The following is a 13,279-nucleotide window of genomic DNA, read 5'->3' on the forward strand; positions in this document are numbered from 1 at the left end:
AAGATTGTACTTTTAACAAGTCCCAAACAGCCTCACCTGCTTCCTCTTTAATCCACCCCTGAAATGTATGTGTGTGTGTGTATATATATATATATATATATATATATATATATATATATACACATACACATACACACACATTTTTTTTTTTTGACCAATGAAAACACCCTTTTTTTTTTTTGCGCTGATCCGAAAATGATCCGATCCGTGACTCCTGATCCGAGGATCGATCCGATCCGTGAGTTTTTTGATCCGTTGCACTCCTGCAAGAACACCATCCCTACTGTGAAGCATGGGGGTGGTAGCATCATGCTTTGGGGGTGTTTTTCTGCACATGGGACAGGGCGACTGCAGTGTATTAAGGAGAGGATGACCGGGGCCATGTATTGCGAGATTTTGGGCAACAACCTCCTTCCCTCAGTTAGAGCTTTGAAGATGGGTCGAGGCTGGGTCTTCCAACATGACAATGACCCGAAGCACACAGCCAGGATAACCAAGGAGTGGCTCTGTAAGAAGCATATCAAGGTTCTGGCGTGGCCTAGCCAGTCTCCAGACCTAAACCCAATAGAGAATCTTTGGGAGGGAGCTCAAACTCCATGTTTCTCAGCGACAGCCCAGAAACCGGACTGATCTAGAAAAGATCTGTGTGGAGGAGTGGGCCAAAATCCCTCCTCCAGTGTGTGCAAACCTGGTGAAAAACTACAAGAAACGTTTGACCTCTGTAATTGCTTGCTGATTTTCTCAGGTGTTCAAATACTTATTTGCAGCTGTATCATACAAATAAATAGTTAAGAAAATCATACATTCTGATTTCTGGATTTTTTTTTTTTGATTATATCTCTCACAGTGGACATGCACCTACGATAACAATTTCAGACCCCTCCATGATTTCCAAGTGGGAGAACTTGCAAAATAGCAGGGTGTTCAAATACTTATTTTCATCACTGTATGTATGTATGTATATATATATATATATATATATATATATATATATATATATATATATATATATATATATATATATATATATATATATATATATATATATATATACATACATACATACATACACAGTGCCTTGCAAAAGTATTCGGCGCCCTTGAACTTTGCGACCTTTTGCCACATTTCAGGCTTCAAACATAAAGATATAAAACTGTAAAACATTTTTGAAGAAAAGAAACAACAAGTGGGACACAATCATGAAGTTGAACGAAATTTATTGGATATTTCAAACTTTAACAAATAAAAAAATGAAAAATTGGGCTTGCAAAATTATTCAGCCCCCTTAATTTAATACTTTGTAGCGCCACCTTTTGCTGCGATTACAGCTGTAAGTCGCTTGGGGTATGTCTCTATCAGTTTTGCACATCGAGAGACTGAAATTTTTGCCCATTCCTCCTTGCAAAACCGCTCGAGCTCAGTGAGGTTGGATGGAGAGCGTTTGTGAACAGCAGTTTTCAGTTCTTTCCACAGATTCTCGATTGGATTCAGGTCTGGACTTTGACTTGGCCATTCTAACACCTTGATATGTTTATTTGTGAACCATTCCATTGTAGATTTTGCTTTATGTTTTGGATCATTGTCTTGTTGGAAGACAAATCTCCGTTCCAGTCTCAGGTCTTTTGCAGACTCCATCAGGTTTTCTTCCAAAATGGTCCTGTATTTGTCCCTGCTGAAGAAAAGCAGGCCCAAACCATGATGCTGCCACCACCATGTTTTACAGTGGGGATGGCGTGTTCAGGGTGATGAGCTGTGTTGCTTTTACGCCAAACATAACGTTTTGCATTGTTGCCAAAAAGTTCGATTTTGGTTTCATCTGACCAGAGCACCTTCTTCCACATGTTTGGTGTGTCTCCCAGGTGGCTCGTGGCAAACTTTAAACAACACTTTTTATGGATATCTTTAAGAAATTGCTTTCTTCTTGCCACTCTTCCATAAAGGCCAGATTTGTGCAGTATACGACTGATTGTTGTCCTATGGACAGAGTCTCCCACCTCAGCTGTAGATCTCTGCAGTTCATCCAGAGTGATCATGGGCCTCTTGGCTGCATCTCTGATCAATCTTCTCCTTGTATGACCTGAAAGTTTAAAGGGACGGCCAGGTATTCGTAGATTTGCAGTGGTCTGATACTCCTTTAATTTCAATATTATCGCCTGCACAGTGCTTCTTGGGATGTTTAAAGCTTGGGAAATCTTTTTGTATCCAAATCCGGCTTTAAACTTCTTCACAACAGTATCTCGGACCTGCCTGGTGTGTTCCTTGTTCTTCATGATGCTCTCTGCGCTTTAAACGGACCTCTGAGACTATCACAGTGCAGGTGCATTTATACGGAGACTTGATTACACACAGGTGGATTCTATTTATCATCATTAGTCATTTAGGTCAACATTGGATCATTCAGAGATCCTTACTGAACTTCTGGAGAGAGTTTGCTGCACTGAAAGTAAAGGGGCTGAATAATTTTGCACGCCCAATTTTTCAGTTTATTTGTTCAAAAAGTTTGAAATATCCAATAAATTTCGTTCCACTTCATGATTGTGTCCCACTTGTTGATTCTTTAAAAAAAAATTACAGTTTTATATCTTTATGTTTGAAGCCTGAAATATGGCAAAAGGTCACAAAGTTCAAGGGGGCCGAATACTTTCGCAAGCCACTGTGTGTATATATATATATATATATATATATATATATATATATATATATATATTAGACTGAAAACAATCTGTTGACATAATTTCATAAATACATTCTATAATCAATTAGCTGTGCTATAATGTTTAGATACTCTGGTTTGTGTTCGGAGTCACTAAATGCAGGAGATCAAATAATCCAGCAAGTGCATTTCTTTTGCAACTAAAATCGTTGATCAAATCACAATTGCCCAAGTTTCTAAACCATAACTGTGAATGAATACATAAAAAAAAAAAAAACTAAGTACATTTTTATCCTTTACCTATAATCTAATGAGATAAATAATTTACCTTCTGCAGCTGCACAGCAAAGAAGCGCATCTCTGACCTCTTCAAGATCATCAATGTTGCAAGTATAGTGATTCATAATCTGTAATGCATTTGTCCAATTTTTCTTTAAAAGTGCTTCTTTAAATGCTTCAATTACAGCAACAGAAGAAGAGGAAAAGTGAAGCCCTAAAAAAACTAAGGCAGAATATGGCTTGCCACACAAAGAACTGCTTGGTGAACTTGCATCTGGAAAAATCTCCCAAAAAGGTGCAGACATTAAATTGATATACCTCTGAAAAACTGGAAACTCTGCAAGCATCAAGTCACATTCCACAGAAATAGTGTCAATGTCTAAAGGACTTTCTTTCCTACTGCTTCTTAAATCCATCCATGACAGTCCTGACTTGGGTGGTTTAGAACTTTTAACAACACTTAAACATGCTAGAACTGCTGTTGCATTAGATTTGTTTTTTAAAAAGTTTAAGGCAGATAATGTGAGTGAGTACTGGCAGTAGTCAGAAGTGGAAGAATTTGGACTATTCTGTACAATGTCCTCAGAGTCCTTAGTCCATGTAGAAAATGTGATGTAAATGTCAGGATAACACATTTCCAGACTTTGTTGCATCAGTTGCTGAACACTGCTTGCAAGGGATTGTGCTTCATTGGGTTTTCTGGGATGGCTAAAAGACAAAGCTTCACAGCAGTAATCCACAATCACTTGTTTAACATTTAATTCCAGTTTTTCTTTCTTCAGCAACATTGACAACCTGTTTAAATCAAGAAAGAAGGGTTCACTATCATACACAGACAAGAACAAAGCCTGTTTTTTTTTTGTCTTACTAATAAGAATGTTTTGCTTTTTAGTAATTAAGTAAATGTACAGTTGTGCTCATAAGTTTACATACCCTGGCCTAATGTATGATTTATTGGCCATTTTTCAGAGAATATGAATGACAACACACAAAAACATGTATTTCACTCATGGTTAGTGTTTGACTGAAGCCATTTATTATCAATCAACTGTGTTTACTCTTTTTAAATCATAACGGCAACAGAAACTACTCAAATGACCCTGATCAAAAGTTTGCATACCCTGGTGATTTTGGTCCGATAACATGCACACAAGTTGAGACAAAGGGGTTTGAATGGCTATTAAAGGTAACCATCCTCACCTGTGATCAGTTTTCTTGTAATTAGTGTGTATAAAAGGTCAATGAGTTTCTGGACTCCTGGCAGACCTTTGCATCCAGTGCTGCACTGACTGACATTAAGGCTCGATTCACACCTATGCATGTTGCTTTTGAGCGTTTTTGCAGTGCTTTTTTGCGGTGCTTGATGCGTTTTTACCGCGATTTGCGCTTTTTTTTATATAATTATTTTTTTTACATTTCCTTTAACAACCAGCTATTAACAGGTTAAGAAAAAAAACGCAAATCGCGGCAAAAACGCGGTACTTGCGTTTTGGATGTGAGTCAATTGAATTCTATTACATGCAAAACGCTGCTTTTTGCGGGAAAAACGTCCCCGACCCTTTCCAAAAACGCAGAGGCACAAAAAAGCATTGATGTGAACATGTTCCATAGGAAACAATGTTAAAAAAAATTCCCTGCATTTCTGCAAAATGCATCAAAAAAAGCATTAGTGTGAATGGAGCCTTATGGATTCTGAGTCATGGGGAAAGCAAAAGAATTATCAAAAGATCTGCAGGAAAAGGTAGTTGAACTGTATAAAACAGGAAAGGGATATAAAGAGATATCCAAGAAATTGAGAATGCCAATCAGCAGTGTTCAAACTCTAATCGAGAAGTGAAAAATTAGGGATTCTGTTGAAACCAAACCACGGTCAGGCAGACCAACTAAACTTTCAGCCACAACTGCCAGGAAAATTGTTTGGGATGCAAAGAAAAACCCACAAATAACTTCAGGTGAAATACAGAACTCTCTGAAAACATGTGTTGTGGCTGTTTTAAGATGCACATCAAGGAGGCACTTGAAGAAAGATGGGCTGCATGGTCGAGTCACCAGAGGAAAGGCATTACTATGCTAATGCCACAAAGTATCCCGCTTACAATACGCCAAACAGCACAGAGACAAGTCTCAAACCTTCTGGCACAAAGTCATTTGGAGTGATGAGACCAAAATTTAGCTTTTTGGCCACAACCATAAACGCTACATTTGGAGAGGAGTCAACAAGGCCTATGATGAAAGGTACACCATGCCTACTGTGAAACACAGAGGTGGATCGCTGTTTTGGGGGATGTGTGAGCTACAAAGGCACAGGAAATTTGGTCAAAACTGATGGCAAGATGAATGCAGTATGTTATCAAAAAATACTGGAGGAACATTTGAATTCATCAGCCAGGAAGCTGCACATGGGACATACTTGGACATTCCAATGTGACAATGATCCAAAACACAAGGCCAAGTTGACCTGTCATTGGCTACAGTACAATAAAGTGATGTTCTGGAGTGGCCATCCGAGTCTCCTGACCTCAATGTCATTGAGCCACGATGGGCATGGGAAGTCTTCTAAAGAAGTAGATCAATTTAGGCAATACTTGCATCTGGTATGCTGTAATTCGGCCAATCCTTGTCAGGTAGTTTGCCAATTTGTGCTCGTTCTTCCTCTAGTTTTGCCAGGAACGGAGGGCAGTGGCTCGAGTACAGATTAGAGGATGGGGAGGTTAATTGAATGCCAAGAAAATAAATAGAGGGGGAATCCCAATTGCATGGGAATATATTTTTGATCAGATCAATTCTATCCTTCGGTATACCCACAGGGAGGGCATAACATTTAGCTCTGTTTACTTTGTAGGAGACCTGTCCAAATTTTGTTAAAACTGATTGTACCGGGGGCGTGGCTGAGCAGAGGTCTGAGCAGATGTACCTGGGAAGAGCTCCTGCTGTTTTTGAGAATACCCCGGGCTATTCTTCCCCAAGGACCTGCCCTGCTTCCGCCAAGGACCCCAGGGTTCCCCAGACTGTTAGGGCGCCTCTGGAGATCACTGTTGCGGCGATCCTCATGCCTCAGCAGCCTGAACGACGGCCTGAGGCTTTGGCCTTAGCATGGGGAGCAGCGAATATCTTGCTCCACCCTGGCCACCGGAGAGATACAGACTGCCGCCCACGGCCCACAATCCTCCCTGTGTGGTCCCAGTAAGTCAGCCTGCAGGATATAGGAGGCAATGACGGCCATCTTGCTCCACCCTGGCCAGCCTGCAGGACACACTACATGACGGCGGTCATCTTGCTACACTCTAGCGGCCTCCCTTACTCCTCTGGGCCCGATCCAAGTCCCATCTACCCACAGGGGTGCCCCGGCCTGGTGAATCGTGGCCCTCGAAAGAGATCTTAACAGGCATCCACCCCCATCTGTTGCGTGTGTTGCAGCCGCAGCCATAGAACCGGAGGTCACATGTGGTGGCCAGCTTGCTTCACCCGGCTGCAGTATCTACATAAGTGCCTGTTCTCCCTATCCCCTATGAGCCTGGATCTCTCCCTACACAGATACAAGATCTGCCCAGCAGGTTCAGCTGACACTTGTGGTCCTCACCAGGGGAAAAAACTAAGACATTTACTGCTAAGCCTCGTGGTCGCCCATAGCTGACAGGCTATTTTCCAGCCATAGCACACCTTTGAAAAGCATGTCTACACACAGCTTGCGGTCTGCTGAGTCCACAGAGCTGCATCAGTCAAAATCCAGCGGTACCTAGCTACTCCGCACATCTCAGTCGGATCCACTCGAAAGCCTCCCCCTGCTCAGCCGACGACAGTCAGCAGTGAGGAATCAGATGATCCCTCAGTCCTGCATTTGGACTCACCAGCTGTGGTATCCAGGTCAGTGACCTCTGCCTCACCACTCTGTGACACTGGCCCTGCGGATGAGACCCCTCAGGCCTCAGGGGGATCACCCAGATCTGAGAACCCAGCCCTTCTGTCGACCTTCTGAGCGGAGTTTGAGTCCTGGGCGGTCAAAATGCAGACCTCACTGCACAAAGACCTCCAGGTCCTTTAACAGCGGGTCTCCACTATTGAGACCTTTTTTTGTTTTTTTTTTCTCGCTTTACAAATCCCTTATATGTTCCAACTGTTTTCGGCCGGTTATTGTGGACGACGGAATGACCTGCTCCGTACTCGAATACCCCACAATAATTAGCGCAACATATTGTTAAAGGGGTTGTAAAGGAATTTAAACCTTACTGAAGATTACAAAAAGGTCCTTAAGATTGTTCTTAGGATTCCTTTTTCCTATTACCTTTATCCCCGCCGCAGGTTTTTCTGCTGAAATTTAGACAGCACCAATCTACACCCATCACGGCGGGTTTTGTGTGCCAACCTTCAGGGATATGGGTCCCTATTTAAAGGAGACCTCTCCCCTGGGCCTTGAAAAATACTCTTACCAGGACTTTAAGCATAGTGCTGGACCCTAGAGCTCAGTCTTTCAAAGAGAGACATTACAGGTGACGCCTCGAGCATGAGGCCCGGATCCCATCCAGTTTCAGCGTAAATTTGGCGCCTTAGATGGATCCGAAAGCATAGCTTTTTTACCCCCAGAGGGCCTCTTTGGCGGAGCTTTCATTTAGCACATCCTAAACACATCCAAAACCTTGGACAATGGCAGAAAAACTGAGATACTTCCCTGATGGGAGGGGTTATATGGAGGGGAACTGTCTTCAATTGGTTGTGCCAGTGTCCAATCACTGCTGGTGACCCTTAACCCATTATGCAATGAACGGATGTGTCCCGTGGTGTACGATAAAGAAAAGCATTTGATCGGGTCAACTGGCAATTCCTCCAGATGTCTGGTGCAGATAGGTCTGGGCCCCAATATGCTATCCCAAATGATGTCCCTTTATTTTTCTCCTTTCCGCTAGAATGCGGGTGAATGGCTCATTATCCCCCACATTTTCGATCCACAATGGGACACGGCAAGGCTGTGCGCTATGTCCTTGTCATGGAACACCTGGCAATTGCTTTATGCAATAATACTAACATGTCAGGTGTATCAGTAGGACCCACTCATTCCAAACTGGCTCTCTTTGCAGATAACCTATTATTATCTGTGACCCATTCCCATCTACCCTTACCACATATAATGTAGGAATTCACAAGGTTTGGGAAGCTGAGCAAAATTAAAGTGAATCATATCAAGTCTGAAATCCTGAAAATGTTGCTGTCCCAGAAGGTCCTTCGCCAAGTCTCCACTAAATTTCCCTTTAAAACAGGTTCCACTTCCATCCAATATCTTGGAATCTAAATACCCACAGAACGGTCCTAATTGTTCTCCATAAACTTCGCCCCCCTCTTGCTTAGAACCAAGAAGGATCTCTTAAACTACACAAATAAATGCCCATCATGGCTAGGCAGGGTGAACACTCTAAAAATGGACATTCCCCCTAGGTTTCTTTATTTGTTCAAGACCATTCCTATTTCCATACCCTCCTTGTTCTTTAAAAAGCTCTGCCAACTCTTTTCCTCCTTTATCTGGAGGGGGGCTCGGCCTCGGATACGCTATGAAACTATCGCTCCCCAAGATTTGGGGTGGAGCTTGGACTCCAGATGCCTCTAAATACTATAGAGCAGCAGTACTTGTGCATAAACTTGACTGGTTCCACCATTCCTCCACCAAATTCTGGGTATAAATAGAAAGTCATCTCAATCCAATTGATCTTGGTGCTTTGTCGTGGACGCCTGCTGAATTCCTGAAGGGAGGGTTACCCCTTGGTGATCTCACCCAAACTGTACAGCTATGGACCCAAATGAATTCCTCCAAGACCTTATCCACACTAAAGGGGGCCCATGACGCCTCCGTTTGGGACTCCGGCTTTTCCACCGGCAATACAGGGGGAGAGTTTTGGACCTTGGAGTAAGGAGGACCAAAGACTACTGACGCAAGTCCTTTGTTCAGACTCGTCTCTGATTAGAGACGTTCCCTCCAACCCATCTCCTCATACCTCAACACATTGGCTGCAGAAGCAACAAGTGATATCCTACATTCGTACCTTACCATCCTTGCCTGATATACTTTCTGATTTAACAGACTTGCAGAACATGCTGCTTCAGGCCGACCCCCCTACACATGTGATCTCTAAACTCTACTCCCCCCATACACACAGGCCTGGAAGGCAGATTTGGGCCACTCAATCTCACTTGTTGACTGGCAAAAGTTTTTATATTCTGACTCTCAAAATATCCTTCGCCTCCAAAACTCAAGAACAAGGGTTCAAGTTGTTGACCAGTTGGTACAGATGCCCCTCGACTTTACACTGGATAAACCCGGCGCTTCCCGATACCTGCTGGCGTTGCTTGTCAGCCAAGGGAACTTTACTCCACATTTAGTGGGAATGCCCCCCTGTGCGGAGGTTCTGGCAAAAGACCTGTACTGCAGACTCATGGCGACCTCGCTTACACCCTCTCCTGAGGTAGTTCTGCCATCTATGCTTCCTGGACCACTCAAATCGGTCAAAAAAGATGTTCTTCATCACTTTCTGGCAGCAGCTAGAACAGTTCTGCCCAGACACTTGAGGTTGGTGACATGCCTTCCCTGGGGAATAAGCTATTGAAGTAGACCGAATCAATAGCTTGGAACAAATGTTGTCAAAGGAATGGGGTAAAGAAGAGCAATTCTCCAAGACCTGGATCTCATGGTCTGTTTCGATATTCCTCTAAATTTATTCCATGGGCAGCAGAGGACTCTACCAACACATCTGTCTGACCTAAGTGGAATGTCTCCCTCTCAATATCTACTTACCTTACTGCCTTGACCCCTCTATTTTCACCATCATTTCCTCTCTTTTCTTTATAAGTTGTAATGATACACGAATACCCAAACCATAATCTCTAGTCTTGAAAGATGGGAACTCTATGACCCACCTGAGTTCCCCCCTTCAAGAAATTGTATTTAGGACATTAACAAAAGCCCTAGCATATTTGTAATGTGTGGGCACTGCTCGTTGAATAGATAGTGGTGCTCACGGACCCTTAAAGGGGTTGTATGTTTTTTTTTTTTAACAACAAACATGCTATACTTACCTCTACTGTGCAGCTCGTTTTGCATCAGCTAACCCCCCTGGGAAGCCCCTGGGGGCGGTAAGTAGCGGAACATGAAGGTTTACAACCCATTTAATATGTTGTTATGCTAGATGATATGGCTACACAGGCTTGTATACTAAATTAACTTTGTTGAAGCAAACAACTTCTCTATACAATGTGACAATATGGTTCCAATATTGAAATGTCTATTTCTATCTATGTGTTAACGAACATTATACTTGTGTAATGTATACCTATCTTTTCTCAATAAAATAAGATTGAACCAAAACTGATTGTACCTCAGGTAAGATTCTAAATTAGATAAAGTCAATATAATGTCATCAGCGCAAAGCCCCATTTTGTGATCTCTGTGGCCCAATGTGATATCCTGGATTTTTTTATTGGATCTAATGCATTCAGCCAATGGCTTGATGGCAAGTGAGAATATAATTGGGGATAGAGGGTATCCCTGACGGGTTCCGTTTGTTAGTTGGAATAGGTCAGAAAGCATGCCGGAGGTGTAAACCTGGGCTGTGGGGTTAGAGTATAGAGACATTATGGCTGAGTGTACGAAGCCAGATATCCCAAATTTAGACAGGGTTTTAAACAGGGTTTTAGACAGGTACCCCCAATGTACTCTGTCAAAAGCCCTTTCTGTATCCAAGGCCTTGAAAAAAATAGGTTTGTGGGCAAGTTCCACAAAACACAGCAAGTTTATCATCCTTCTAGTCCTGTCTGGGGCCTGCATACCCTTTACAAAGCCCACCTGATCCAGACCTATAAGATATGGGGTGACCGTTATCAACCTTTTGGCCAAACTTTGGCATATATCTTAAGATCTTAATTCAGCTGAGAACTAAAATTGGATGCAAAGACCAGTGTTAATATTCAGTCCTGCTCCAGTGCAAGGTAAGCAATATCACTCTGAGATTGAGTGTTGTGTGGGCATTTGGTAGAGCAAATGTTTTCCTGAGCTTTTGCCGTGACTCCCTTTTGTATGGTTTCCCTCATTGCTAAGGATGAGGGTGTTCCTCTGTTGGGCACTTTACAGAGTAGGGTGGATAAATGGGGAAAGTGTGTCTGAGAAGAAAAACACAGCAAACCAGGTAGTGACAGTCAGGTCGAGAAGTCCTCATGGCAAAAGGATGCAGGGAAAGCACTTGAGTACCATTTAAAGGGTACTAGATGAAAGTGGCAGTAAAGTGTGCAACCTGTGGTGTTATGCAACACCAGTCATACACCTGAGACCAGGCTCCGAGTGGTTGAATTCTAGCACCAAATTTAAAATGTATTAATTTTATAGTGTAAACTTTTTGAACAGTGCTGGTTTCTTGATAGTTATAATGTATTGACTATTGAGAAGTATGACACTACAGTAACAGTTCAATAAACAGGGTAAATTTGTCTCACTTGTCCATTTATAAGCGTCCAGGCTTTGCCCATCATGGTGGGTATCCCAGAGGGGTCTACGTTCCATAAAAATGGACAAGGTCCTGGACCTGCATAGCACCCTGTGGCCAACTACACTCCATCGCACAGAATGCCAAGGAAAGTGCCCATGCAAAATCCAGGTAACATTGCAGGCTGTCCCCATTGTGTAGTGTCTGTCTGGTTCAGCTTTTAATGCATTTTTATTGGTTTTACTGAGCTTGCTACCAATCTGGATGTGCTGCTTCTATGTTTTTAGTTAGAAGACAGTGGAATGTTGATGGAAGGAATTCAAAGTCAAATAATAATAGTTAAACAAAGAGTAATTTCTCTTTAAGGGTGAAGAGGTCCATTGCCTCTAAACACTAGCAAAAAGTAGAGGACTTTCAGAGTGGGGTAGGGTTATAAGGAGATGTCCAAAGCTTTGCCAGTGTCCAATCTCCTAAAGATACCAGCCTATAACCCAGGATCTATGAATACCCAAGCCTGGGTCTTGTACTGTTCAAAGTAAAACAATGTGATTCATATGCTGAAAACTAAGCAATAAATGATGCCGAAATAGCAAAAGGTGTAATGTTTTAAAGACATGTGAATTTATAAAAGAAAACAACTTGCAACACTAGGAAGAAATTGTGATTTACCTTTCAGGAGGGACTTGACGCTCAAACACCAAATAGGAGATCAACTGGGAAGGTTTTTGTTGCAGAAGAATGAAAGGATTGCCCATCTTCAGATCCAATGATGACTCTAAAAAAAAAAAAAAAAAAAAATCAACTAGATATATGACTAGGTGTGTGTGTTTTCAGGTGTTAAGTCTAGTACAGTTATTTCCATTACCCCCACACCATAGCATTTTCCACATTTTGTTATGTAGCAACCTGCACATAAACTTGATTTGATTGGTTTGTTTGTTTTTCCACATAAACTTTTTATTGAAGACAAAAAGATGAGTGCTTACATAGCAAACATTATACAGCATTGTTCATTAACTTCTTTGTGTCCACGCTATAGCTGAATGACGGCTATAGTGTGGACCTACTTTGCCGGGAGGCAATCATCTGATGTTTTACCCTTTGCATGCTCCCCGTTCGCCCTATGCAGGTCAATGAGACTTGGCTGATCACAGGTCGGAGTAAGGGGACGATCCCGGCCACTTACCACGTGATCAGCTGTCAGCCAATGACAGCTGATCACTTAAAGTAAACAAGATTGGTAATGTTTTTTTTTTCCTCACGCTGACAGCGCAAGGAGAAAATAAAAAGCTGATCGCCGGCTTCTGTGAAAGGGACATCGATCCCGAAGAGGAAGAGGCACAGTCACATCATCTGTGCCCATTAGTGGCACCTGCCAGTGCCCACCAGTGCCACCTATCAATGCCCACCATGCCACCTATCAATGCCCACCAGTGGTGCCAGTGTCACCTACCAGTGCCCATCACTGCCACTCATCAGTGTCCACCAGTGCGCCTATCAGTGCAGCCTCATCAGCATACATCAATGAAGGAGAAAAATTACCTGTTTTATAACAAAATAGAAAACGGTTTTGTTTTGTTCAAAAAGTTTGGTCTTTAACAAAAAATAGAAAACCCAGCAGTGATAAAATACCACCAAAAGAAAGCTTTAGTTGTGGGTAAAAAAAATGGGTACAGTGTTGCATGACCGCACTGAAAGCTGAAAATTGGTCTGGGCAGGAAGGGGGTTTAAGTGCCCAGTAAGCAAGTGGTTAAAGGTCCACTGGTGGCTGCAAGCCATGGAGTATATCAAAGACAATGTATATGGACAGCCGCACTCCAATAAGTCTAAAAAAGACGTGCCCTTTATTGGCTTAGGAGAAATGCACTACAAAAAAACAGCATACAGT

At 42.5% G+C, this 13,279-nt stretch overlaps 1 protein-coding gene across 2 annotated transcripts in view; it reads right to left on the reverse strand.

The window, feature by feature from the left end:
- Nucleotides 1-13,279, reverse strand: part of ZFYVE26 (zinc finger FYVE-type containing 26) — a 499,004-nt gene that overhangs the window by 268,038 nt on the left and 217,687 nt on the right. For both annotated transcript variants that reach the window (XM_040332529.1, XM_040332530.1), the window contains exons 17-18: nt 12,061-12,166; nt 2,982-3,727 (exon numbers count right to left, since the gene is read on the reverse strand). In XM_040332529.1, coding sequence (XP_040188463.1) covers nt 2,982-3,727; nt 12,061-12,166 — 852 coding nt within the window. The remainder of the gene's footprint in view (nt 1-2,981; nt 3,728-12,060; nt 12,167-13,279) is intronic.

Source organism: Rana temporaria, chromosome 13 (genome assembly GCF_905171775.1).
Source record: "Rana temporaria chromosome 13, aRanTem1.1, whole genome shotgun sequence".
NCBI lineage: Eukaryota > Metazoa > Chordata > Amphibia > Anura > Ranidae > Rana > Rana temporaria.